This window comes from Staurois parvus, unplaced genomic scaffold, assembly GCF_062004578.1.
Source record: "Staurois parvus isolate SC_StPar_1 unplaced genomic scaffold, SC_StPar_1.0 ptg000839l, whole genome shotgun sequence".
Taxonomy (NCBI): domain Eukaryota; kingdom Metazoa; phylum Chordata; class Amphibia; order Anura; family Ranidae; genus Staurois; species Staurois parvus.
The window spans coordinates 2124947-2138259 of record NW_028318635.1 but is presented as its reverse complement, the minus strand read 5'-3'; the positions used below and the strand labels follow the sequence as shown (position 1 = coordinate 2138259).

General features: G+C 37.4%; 1 protein-coding gene across 1 annotated transcript in view; it reads left to right on the top strand.

Moving 5' to 3' along the window:
* Positions 1-13313, top strand: part of LOC149443674 (uncharacterized) — a 627829-nt gene that overhangs the window by 211300 nt on the left and 403216 nt on the right. Inside the window, 3 exon segments of the mRNA XM_089655378.1 lie at positions 1907-2089; positions 6127-6317; positions 6782-6939. Of these exon segments, the coding sequence (XP_089511504.1) occupies positions 1907-2089; positions 6127-6317; positions 6782-6939 (532 nt within the window).

Sequence of the window (13313 nt, the reverse complement as noted above, 5' to 3'; positions counted from 1 at the left end):
TCAATGTTCTGAGAATAGGAGAACCTACTGGGCACATAAAATATAAACAAAAGTTAGGCTAGCTACAGCCTAGCTGCAAAAATACCCTAAATTAAACTAGAGACAGTGTCTCTATACTTACATATAGGTATATACTATAGTCTACATGTTGGCTTTTGCTAAACTTACAGTAAAAACATTTCCATAAAGCATTATAACATGTTCTCTGAAGACCTGGTTCCAACTAGAGTATATCAATCAGACTTCTTAAAGCCATGGAACCAATGTGGGACATTTCTTTTGTAGGCGCTTTACCAACATAAACTTCCCAGCTAGCTGCAGTTTTGGGGTACTGACAAGAGTGTGCCACCGGATCCTGCAGTATTGAATACCCTATTTAACCCATACAGAGGAGCATCGAAGCCTTCTTGCTGTACACAAACCCTAAGATGCTCCAAACAGGAAGCCCTCTTTCTTTTCTTGCTACTTCTGGATGTGCTCTCCAGCAAAGCAGCTTAAAGTGTTACTAAACCCAGGGCCCTGCATTCACTCTATCTGGTCTCCCACAGTACACACTACATGGAAATGCAATGATTTTAGTAAATATAAACTGTTAAATACCTTTTATCATCAACAGTTAGAGCACTCTTTTGACTTCTATCAGTGTCCAGCAGAGCACTGGTTAAAGCTTGTAGGAGGAGTTTTCTTTCTGCTCTAGGAGGATGCATAACCCCTTACCTTCTGTCAGGACAGCACTGATTAGCCCTGTGCTGATCACATGCACTCTCCCAAGAAAGAAAAACCTCTCTAGCAATACACACCAAACTGAGCATGTGTAGAGTTTCTCCACAGGATATGTCTTATCAGGAGATATTTAGGAGACACTGGAAGAAGGGGAGGATCAGAAAAGTCAGGATCAAACAGCATTTTTACACAATGCAGATGATTAACCCCTTTGGTTCCACAGTGAGTATATCAAGCATGCTTTACTGCATATACAGACTGATTTTACTGTTGTGGGTTTAGTAACACTTTAAATTCCTTAGGCCTTCAGCACAGACCCCTGGCTAAGGCAAAACCCAAGAAAGAGAGACCCTTCTTCAAATTGCACCCTCACCAAGCAGAAGCCCAGAGGAGAGGAGAAAGACCCTTCTGGTATTTGCACCAGATATTATCTACCCTCAGTTCACACCACTGGGCCAAACCCCTCAGTTATTAGTTTGGACAATATTCAAAACCCATACATTTTTCCTCTCACACTATCTACTGGAGACAATTCAAAATCTGTGCATTTCTTCTCTTTATGCCTCCACAACATCACACTTTGCCTCTGCCCTTTCCAGATCACAACAGGGACAGATAACCACTGGTCCAGGAAAGTTCCCAACATTTAGCCACTGACAGTCACTGAGCCACCACAGAAAAGGAGACTAGCCATCTCCTTACAAATATTTCATGATTACTAGTCTATTGTAAAGCTTGGATATTTTGGGGGGATTTACTAAAACTGAAGCATGCAAAATCTGGTGCAGCTCTGCATAGAATCCAATCAGCTTCCAGGTGTTATTGTCAAAGCTTAATTGAACAAGCTGTCGTTAGAACCTGATTGGCTACCATGCATAGCTGCGCCACATTGTGTGCTGCAGTTTTAGTAAATTTTCCCCTTTGTGTTCAACCGAGGTGTTATTTCCTGTTTATTCTTGGTATATATTTGGTGCTAGGACCCAGGGGATTTTAGCTGTGATCCTGGCAAACACCTTTCTGGGACTTTCTGACTAGCAAAAGAGCCTAGTCCAAAAAAAAATATACCAGAAAGATAAAATGATCTCTCCGTCCATTCTACTTTTTGTTATACTAACACAAACTGAATGGTAAAAATTATTATATACATATATTTTTTACATTTCAGATCAAGAAAAGAAAGCAGATGAAGAATGGAAACAGTGGATAGAGGACAGAGCTATTGTTACAGCGATTTACAATTGCTGGTTACCACAAATGTCAGAGGACAGGAAACATGCTTTTAAGACTTTTTTGAAGGCAGAATGGCAAAATATATTTAGTTCCAAAAATATCTTGTATAACAGTGATACTGATTTCAATAATTTCGGTAAGTTTAAGCTTTGTTTGTTGGTACTATGTTATTATTTCAGTGAGCTATATTTTACTTAATGTAAAGTTAATTTCAAACAAATGTTTATGTGACTGTCAAGTTTGACATTTAGCATGCCATGTTTTGATGATATCATTCCATATACAGATTTATTGATTCTCTTTGTTGTTGCTGTATTCGCTTGTTCACACGGTTGCACTTGAAAACACTACTGTTCTTGATTTGCATTTTCATATGCATTTTATGTGCTCTTTCTATATGATTTTTTCCAGGGGTGGGTTGATTTTTTCTACATTTGTTCCATGCACATTTAATAGGCATAATTGTTTTACATTCCATCTCATTTATCTTAATGGAAGATGGGTTAACTGAGAGTTGCACAAAAAATGTGATTACTGATTTTTTTTTTTCAAATGTACCACACTAAAAGGCGTAGTTAAGTAAAATAGGGAAGGACTCTCCATGTGTTTCAAATCACAGTTTATGGTGCTTTAAAGTGCACCTAAATCAGATTGGTTTGCTGTATTAGAGTGCAATAAGAATCCTTGCAAAAGAACAGCTATATAAGCAAATTAAAATAATTTATGGAATAAAACACTTGGAGGCTGTATTGTGTTCTGTAAAAATGGAACTAAACCAACCTTTCCTTTTCAGCCAAAGAAGCTGCCATCTTAAGCTTGGTACACACAATGGAAATATTGGACAAAAATCAAATTTTGGAGCGATAGTCTGATAATGTGATCGTTAGCCCACAGCTTTCGAGAGCTGATAATGGCAGTCCATGCAAAATTATCTGAAGGGACAAGCACAAACATTTTTAGGCATTTTGGTTGAGAGCACAAGCAAATGTGACAGTTTGCAATCCCAGCATGCCTAGAATGTAGTTGTGTTTTGAAACTTTTAAAATTGATGGGATTCGTTCTGGTTTATTTTCTATGATTTTAAATTGACCCGTAGATTTACTATAAGATAAGAAGATTGGTCCAACACATATACTGTTCTACTCTACTATGCAAGAAACACAGAATGCTTTGTAATGAGCACATAAGACTATCCCCATACATTTACACTTTAGAACTGTATACCGGAAAAAGAAGTGAAATTAATAAAACATCAGCACATATTGATAAGATAATACAACTTAAGCTGACACTGTAAAAGGCCTTGGAATTCCCTAAAATACAGTACATTCATGAAGTTATAAAATAACATTAAAGAAGAGCTTGTGAATACATAAACACCCTTTCGCTCATCTTCTGTATTTATTCCTTCAAAAGTCAATAAAATTCTTACAATTCAACTGTTGATATTACCTGATATCAGTCTTTACATGTAAGTAATCCAAAAATAGGCAGTGGGCAGGGCTTCTCTGCAGTCATATACCACAACAGGGGTGAGTGGAGTACAACAGATATTTTTTTTTACAATATTAAAAGCAACTCCTCATATAATTTTTTTTTATAGTCCAGCTGTCAATGCTCAGCAGCATACACTACAATAAACTGGCATAATTTGAGAAATTTCTTCTACACTTCCCCAAAACATTTTCCACTTGCATGGAGTCATTGCATAATTTTGGAATAGACCTTGTTGCATAGTATATATCAGAGGTATTGAATTCAAATTCAAGGAGGTCTGGTCACTAAAATGTTCTTCTGGCCGAGGTCCGAATAGGGTTTGCCCATCAGTGTGCCTCCTTACATTAGGTGTCACCATCAGAGTGCAACTTTACATCATGTATTCCCATCACATCAGGTGTGCTCATCAGAGTGCTCCTTTACATCAGTTGTCCCTATCAGAGTTCCCCTTTACATCAGGTATCCCATTACAGTTCCACCTTACATCAGGTATTCCCGTCAGAATGCCCCCTTACCCTCAAAGTACCCCTTTCTATCATATTAACCTACCAGAGTGCCCCTTTACATCATATTTCCCATCAGAGTACCCCTTTCCATCACATGTTCCAATCAGACTGCCTCTTTCCATCACATGTGCCCATCAGTGTGCCCCTTTACACAGTATGTGCCCATTTGTGCCCCCTTAACATAACATGTGCCCTTCAGTGTGCCCCTTAACATAAAATGGGCCCATCAGAGTGCCCCTTAACATAAACTAAGGGGCATGCTGATGGGCACATTTTATGTTAAGGGGCACTCTGATGGGCACATATATATTAAGGGGTACTATGATGAGCACATTTATATTAAGTGACACTCTGATGGGTACATTTTATATTAAGGGGCACTCTGATGGGCACAGTCTATGTTGTGCCCATCAGAGTGCACCTTAACATTAAATATGCCCATCAGCATGACCCTTTAACATTAAATGTGTCCATCAGAGTGCCCCTGTAAGACTACACCCTACCTTGAGGGCAGACAGGAGCTGTGCTGGAATACTTGCTGAAGGATGCTTGTGTACAGGCAGGGAGCGGGAGCAGGAGAGACAGTGAGCTGCAAAGGGCAGGGTGCACACGCGGTGTCATCGGTTGCCATGACAACCGCCCTGCTCAGTGGCGGATCTGTCATTATGGGCTGGAGGGCTGGCGGTCCAGAAGGAAGCGCTGCTGGGGCCATTCTCAGACCGCGTTCCGCCACTTAGTGACCGCTGGTATATATGAATATTGGGTTTATGGTGGTCATTATCCCAATTTTTTATGAATGATTCTATTCTCTATGAATTAGACTTGGAATACTTGTAATGTGGGTTGAAGATGAAATAGAAGTGAGTGGCATGGGAAAGGGTTTGATTGCCCTCTTGATCATTATTGATGCCTGAGATTTCAATAGGATTTCACTTCATTGTTAGTTGTGAAGTCACTGGAAGAGCTTTGTTTCTCTATTCATAAATTTCTAGGAGAAAGCACAGTGCTGCCATCACTGGCCTGCTAGTGGATCCTCCAAAAAAGTATATAAAGAATGCACCCTAGAGAGGGGAACTAAAGTATTCTGTTTACTACAGAGCTTTGACCATCATGGTTGGACTGGGAATGGAGAAGAAGCTCCTCCTTGCTTTTTAAGTCCTTTAAAAAAGTTTTGCCTGGATTTCCACTTTAAGATTCACCAAGTAATTAATGGAAACCTGTGCTGAGAGACATATGAGGTTTAGCACTGCCTAGTTGTTATGCTGATGGTCTGACTGCAATATGTTTCATGTCACTTTCTCTGCAACAAACATGCCTGTTAAATCAGAAGTCATCTGCTGATCTCTATACTTCAAGCTATTACATCAACACAAAACCCAGGAAACTTGCATTTTTAAAGGGAGAGGTCAACAGCTGTAGCCATATTTATGAGGTCTCTTTTGGGTACTATTAGCTTAAACTGCTTTTGAATGATATTTAATATGACAAGCCATTTACTAACCATGCAGAGAGGTACTTTTAAACAGACAGGAAAGCTTATTAGAGATGTTTTTTCTTTCAAAATAAATACCATCTTTTCATCACATTCCTTTTAATAATCACTAGTGGTTATAGCATAATATATATACATATTATTTAAAGTTTCTTTTTTGGGTGTCTGTATCACAAAATTTTTTTTTTAGTAGGGATACTTAATAAGCAACCTACTGTCCAATTATCCTTTCCATCTATAAAACAGAAATTTAACAGAAACATGATTATTTGCCAAAACTTATCCTATGCAAGAGATTGTGTTTATAGGGTTTGAATTTAAAGCCCCAAATCTAATTTCTGTATATATGAAAATATATCTTGCACATCATAACACAAATTTAGTCTTGAATAGTTACAGTTTAATAGTGTACATCCTATAATGTTCTGTAAAAATATAATGTGTTGATCATCTAACAAAGTTTAATGAGTACATTCTTACTTATGTTCATAAATGTTGTGTGAGTTATAAATTAAGCACACTATGCATTGTTCCTGTAGTCTCACAGCAGTAATTAATAAACCAGCAATGGAAGCATATATTTAAAAAGAAGAGGCTATTTTCTGTAAATTAGCTTTTTTTAGTATGTTGTAATATAAACTATTCCTTCCACTAAATCTGTTATGTCTTTGGCTCCAGATGGTCTGCTCCCTGCAGTCATTGCTGCAAAATATGGTCCTGGCCGGCAGGTTCCCTCATCTGAATGTACGGGAGAAACCAGTGTCCCGAGTGCCATAATAAAAGCTGCAGAAAAATGTCATATTTTTCCCAGTAACACATTTGTATCCAAAGTTTCCCATCTGGTTCAGCTGGCACCAAAATACCAAACAGTAAGTACAGATGTAGCTCATAATGACTAATTTGAATGCATCATCAAAGTTATTGGAATGATTGCTTTTGCTGTAGGCAACATATCCATGAAGTGTGAGTGCCTGGTATGTTATCAGCAAACATCACCAGCTTGCAAAGCCATATCATCAGTACCCTTTGGGAATGATGGAGATGTAATCTAAAGACAAAGAAGTAGGCTTGGACATTTTGCATTGAAACATAGCTATATCCCCTGGGTGATGCAGATTATGTATTTGCAAGCCAACCCTTTAATTAATTAAAGCTTATATCACATAAGAGATGAATTATGGCCAGGATGGAAATTAATATGATGATCACATATTCCAAAATGCTGTTGCGAAGAGTTAATTGTGTTGCTCAGATCATAATGCAGGTCTGTGATATTTAAATGAACTGACTTGAATAACTAGTACACTTTTTTAACTTTCCTTTTTTTGTTGAGATTTTGGTGACAGGACCTGCAGGATGTGGGAAGACCACATGCATAAAAACCTTTGTGGAGAAACTTAAAGATGAAGGGAAAAAGGTTACGATTGATATGGTTTATACTGAGGCTCTCCAACCTGGTCAGTTGCTTGGGTTTATGAATAAAAGTCACAGGTAAGCAGAAACTGTACTGATGCACATTATTACACGGTTATATTGTAGGTCAGACTGAAAATTACCCAGACCTCTGGGTTTATCCATTTGCCTTAAAAAAAACACAGCTAATTCTAATAGATGCAGAGGCAGAACTACTATTGTAGACCCAGCATGGGCTTAGAGGAGGTGGTGCCCATGATAAGGTGGGGCCCATGATAGGAGTCAATACAGTTTTGCAGCCAGCACTTCTTTTCTGCTGTAGTGGTACCAGATGCCTCAGAGATTTTACTGGAAAGGGAGGCATTAAAAAATGGCTATGGAACCCTGTGGTTCATAGTTGCCCCCCTTGTGCTGATGTTTATCATAAGATCTACCAAGTGCTGTCAAAGATGCTGAAATGCCAAAGACCTACTGTTACCATCTTTTTTTTGACATGACTGATAACACATTTTTAATTTTTTGACAAATTAATTCTTTAGATTAACATTCTCAGGTTCTGTTCTTTTTTGGACAGAAGGTTAATTTAGATTACAGCTGTGAACTGGTATCCTACTAATGACTAGAAACCAGTTAGCATGGTTCTTGATCGTGTTATCATCATGGCAGCCCATCATGGTGATCACTTGCAGGCTTACAAACAAACCTGTCCAGCCTGAACATCATACTCTGCTGTTTTCTCCTTTTATATTTATATTTTTGTATGTTGTGGGGACAAGGAAAATGTTTATTAAAGTAAAGTTATACTTTTAGCAGGTCATCTTATATAATGATAGATTAGGGGTCCTGAATAGAATTTATATAGCAGATAAACCAATGTATTACAGCTAAACAAAAATCCCTCTGATGAAGTCACGTGGGCGTGATGTAACGTGTAAGGGCATGGCCGTGGGCAGACATGAATTATAACTAATGCTGCTTGGAAGTGTAGCTTGGATCTGGTGATGTCTTATCTTGTTTATGGCGTTTTTAATTAGTTTTCACATGAGTGCAATACCTTTTAACAAAATAAACATACATCTGTTAGTACATATTGCACCATTGGACTGTCCTTTTGTCTCCTCTACTAAGGGCTATAATCTCAGACCTCCAACCCGAAAGTGACTGGTCCCCATTTCTGGCTTGATTTTGTATTAAAAGCATAAAAGGTATCTGACCACTTCTATATGGTTGATGATCGGGAGAGTGAATGAATCTCTACCGATTTGGTATTAAAAAACTGCAATTTAATTGCTCTGAGGTGAGAGTTCTGTGAGCACTGAGGTGACACCACTTGCATGTTTCATAGCACTTCATCTGATGGTGTTGGTTTATGAGCACATGAAGAAGCTTTATAAGCTGTGAAGAATTGTATTATCTGAATTACCACTGATTAGCTCACATATATGGACTTGCTTTATGGACATTTTATTTGTTTTCATTTTATTTATGATATAGCTATGTTCTATTTCACTTCATCACACTTTTGATTTATTTATTTAATGTATTTGCAGCGCAGCATTTATTCTATTTATGTTTAATGTATTACAGCTGTTAATCTGTAGGATGTTTTTCGAATCAAATATATAACAGTAGTCATTTCCTTAAAAAAGGATATATCACAATTTCCTGTAATCTTTATTATGTGACAGACATAGTTTTATCAACTTGTAAAAGTCAGTGGGGTCAATTCACTAAGACATAAATAACGCATTAATTTGTTCCATAAATAACTCAAGCAGTATTTGACACAAAAGTAGTCAATTCAGTAAAAAAGTGCTTATTTAACCAATTAGTTAAATATTTAAATTTTGTGATATTTAGCACTTAAAGTAGAACTAAGAGCAAAACCTTTTTTTTTTAAATTTTATTTTGGATAGAGTAAGGAAGGGGTGTGATCCCTGTATGGTTAATTTTTGCCATTTGTGTTCCAATTGGGAGATTTCCCTTCACTTTCTAATAGCCACAGCAGGAAGGGAGAGAAAATTCCCTTAAAGTTCGGGAATCCCTGTTTTTCACCAGGGTCACCTAAACTAGTATCCCCATTGGAAGATATCCCCCCTAATCCTGTTTTGGGGCCAACCCAAAATTTGGGAATTTTTTTTACATTCACTTGATAATGGTAAACAGGAAAAACATAGAGGGTGAATCACCCTAACAGGAGCAAACAGCAAATAAAACCTGACAGATGTTTTAATCCCATTTCACTCTATCCAAAAAATTTTTATAAAATGTTTGTAGTTATATTTTAAATTAAACTGTGAATAAAGACACCCAAAAATATTGTGAAACCATGAAAACATTCTTTGCGTGCCTTCATTCACAGAATGATCTCCCAGTAGTACAATGTTACATTCCTAAGAGCATAACATTTTCACATTGATACGTTGTTCTCTTTTATCTTATTGGCCAGTGCACAATTCTCCTAATTGTTATTTTGTACATTGCTAAGGTCTCTTACACACGGGTAGCTGGTAAAAACAGGCAGATGAGCAGTGGTTTTATCACCCCCTAAAGTGTAACATTTATCTGAAGGAGACTGATCACATGCTGCGCCTATGATGCTTTGCATCGTGGGTGCTGCAAATTTAACATAGCATGCTGAATTGACCTTTCAAACTCAATGGGACTGCACAGCAACCGAAAGCCAAACATTGGCTCACAGTTGAGATGCATTAGCCCCATTATAAACTGCTGTTCAACAAAAAAAGGAAATCAAACCAAAAAAAGGCATTCAGGAAGTAGCAGGACCATCTGTCAAACACATGACAGTGGCTGCTTAGTTGTACTCTGAAAAGCAATCCACTGTGGATTGTTATTTACCCCACTTATTTACCAAATTTAATATTATACTTTGATGAATCAACTCTATTTTCAACGTTATTTACTCCACATATTTGCCCAATTCAATATTTTACTTTGATGAATGAACTCTTTTATTTTCTCTTTTATTTACTCAAAATATTTACTGAATGTGGGGTATTTACCCCAAATTCAATATTTTACTTTGATGCATTAACTCTTTTATTTTCTACGTTATTTACTCTACATATTTACCGAATTTAGGGTATTTCCCGCAAATTCAATATTTTACTTTGATGAATCAACTCTTTTATTTTCTGCATTAATTACTTCACATATTTACCGAATGTGAGGTATTTACCGCAAATTCAATATTTTACTTTGACGAATCAACTCTTTTATTTTCTACATTAGCTACTCCACATATTTACCAAATTTAGGGTATTTCCCGCAAATTCAATATTTTACTTTGATGAATGAACTCTTTTATTTTCTGCTTTATTTACTCAAAATATTTACTGAATGTGAGGTATTTACCGCAAATTCAATATTTTACTTTGACAAATCAACTCTTTTATTTTCTACGTTATTTACTCCACATATTTACAAAATTTAGGGTATTTACCATAAAGTCGATATTTTACTTTGATGAACCAACTCTTTTATTTTCTACGTTATTTACTCAACATATATACCGAATGTGGGGTATTTACCCCAAATTCAGTATTTTACTGTGATACGTCAACTCTTTTATTTTCTGCGTTATTTACTCAACATATATACCGAATGTGAGGTATTTACCGCAAATTCAGTATTTTACTTTTAACGAATCAGCTGTTTTATTTTCTATGTTATTTACTCCACAAATTTACTGAATGAAGGGTATTTACCATAAAGTCAATATTTTACTTTGATGAATCAACTCTTTTATTTTCTGTGTTATTTACTCAACATATTTACTGAATGTGGGCTATTTACTGCAAATGTAATATTTTACTTTGATGAATCAACTCTTTAATTATTGTGTGCAATATTTTCAAAATAATATAAATATTGATTTCGATACCCATTGAAGTGAATTGATCTTACTACAGTTGCAAGAAAAAGTATGTGAACCCCTTGAGGTTATGTGGAGTTTTGCATGAATTGGGCATAAAATGTGCTCTGAACATCATCCAAGTCACAACAATAGAAGAACACAGTCTGCTGAACATAATACTACACAAACATTAGATGTTGCCATGGTTTAGTTGCACATAACATGTAAACATTCACAGTGCAGGGAGGAAAAAGTATGTGAACCTTTGGACTTAATAACTGGTTGACCCTCCTTTGGCAGCAATAACCTCAACCAAACGTTTCCTGTAGTTGCAGATCAGACCTGCACAACGATCTGGAGTAGTTTTGGACCACTCCTCTTCACAAAACTGTTTCAGTGTAGCAATATTCTTGGGATGTCTGGTGTGAATGGCTCTCTTAAGGTATGCCACAGCATTTCAATCAGGTTGAGGTCAGGACTCTGACTGGGCCACTCCAGAAGGCGCATTCTGTGCTGTTGCAGCCATTGTTTTGTTGAATTACTTGTATGCTTTGGGTCATTGTCCTGTTGCATCACCCATCCTCTGCGGAGCTTCAGTTGGCGGACAGATGGTCGTACGTTTTCCTGTCTTGATAAACTCTGGAATTCATTTTCCCATCAATGACAACAATCCGTCCAGGCCCTGAGGCAGCAAAGCAGCCCCAAACCATGATGCTCCCTCCGCCATGTTTTACAGTGGGGAAGAGGTTTTGATGTTGGTGTGCTGTGCCTTTTTTTCTCCACACATAGTGTTGTGTGTTCTTCCCAAACAACTCAATCTTGGTTTCATCTGTCCACAGTAAATTTTGCCAGTAGTGCTGTGGAACATCCAAGTGCTCTTTTGCAAACTTCAAACGTGCTGCAATATTCTTTTTGGACAGCAATGGCTTCCTCCGTGGTGTCCTCCCATGTAATCCATTCTTGTTTAATGTTTTCCTTATTGTAAATGTGTCAACAAAAATGTCAGCATGTGCCAGAGATTTCTGTAGGTCTTTAGCTGACACTCTGGGATTCTTCTTTACCTCATGCAGCATTCTGTGCTGTGCTCTTGCAGTCATTTTTACAGGACGACCATGCCTAGGGAGAGTAGCAACAGTGCTAAACTTTCTCCATTTGTAGACAGTCTGTCTTACCGTGGACACATGACCATCAAGGCTTTTGGAGATACTTTTGTAACCCTTTCCAGCTTCATGCAAGTCAACAATTCTTGATCGTAGGTCTTCTGAGAGTTCTTTTCTGTGAGGCATGGTTCACATCAGACAGTGCTTCTTGAAACCAGTAAACCCAAAACAGGTGTGTGTTTTTTAAGGGCAGGACAACTTTCAGCAACACATTCAATATCATCACACTGATTGGAGTCAAGGTTGGCTCACTCCTGGCTCCAATTAGCTCTGGGAGAAGTCATTAAGCTAGGGCCTCACATACTTTTTCCTCCCTGCACTGTGAATGTTTACATGTTATGTGCAATTAAACCATGGCAACATCTAATGTTTGTGTAGTATTATGTTCAGCAGACTGTGTTCTTCTATTGTTGTGACTTAGATGACGTTCAGAGCACATTTTATGCCCAATTCATGCAAAACTCCATTTAATCCCAAGGGGTTCACATACATTTTCTTGCAACTGTATGTGTTTTTTTATGGGAGACAGACATCCTGGACCCATTTAGAAATTAATATAAGCAAAACACCAAAAAGAAGGACATTTCCTAAAGTTAACAGCATATAGTTTGGTTACTTCATGCTTCAGGTATCGCATTTTGTACCTGAGTGACAGGTTTAGTTTATACCAATTAACTAAACATCAGGGTGGGCTTACAGCTTTACAGCAGAAGGCATAAATAATAGAATTTAGGCCTCTCTGCCAAGCGTGTTTTTTAATTATTCCTTTCTTTCTTTGAACTACTTTGGTCAAATGTAAAAGATGTCATACATTGATTTTTGTTTGCTAATACATGATTTAACCTTCAATGTGGAAACTGTTGTGGTCATGCGGTCACTTGTGTACGCTTCTCGGTGTTATCTCCACAACTCCTCTGTTTGTTCTTTTGGTAGCCTCGTTTGCAAAGTAGCAGTGCCTTTGGGATTTATTTTATTTCTTACATAGTCTGTACACCAGTTCACATCTCTCAGGAATTGTCTCTGTCAAGATCAGTTACCATTTCTCTAAGCTTCCAAACTCTAAACACACAGGAATAGCCAGGAGCAATCTAGTTGTTACTTCAAATGTTATACTAAATAGACTAGGGAATATGTCAAAGAGTTGTTTATTGTTACTTCCTATCAGTAAACATTAAGTAAGACATACGGTGAAACACAGATAGCTTTATTTTGCAGAATGCTGCATTTATCGTTATGACTGAGAAATACACATTGACAGAGGCATAACTAAAACCACAGGGCCCTGAAGCACATTAAAGCCTGGGGTTCCTGTTTTTTATGAAAACATTGGAAATACTATTCATTAAAATGGGTAAATGAAGGAAAAGTAGTAGTTGTGGATGGCCCACTGATTTGTTTGGCAAGGGGTAAGCTAA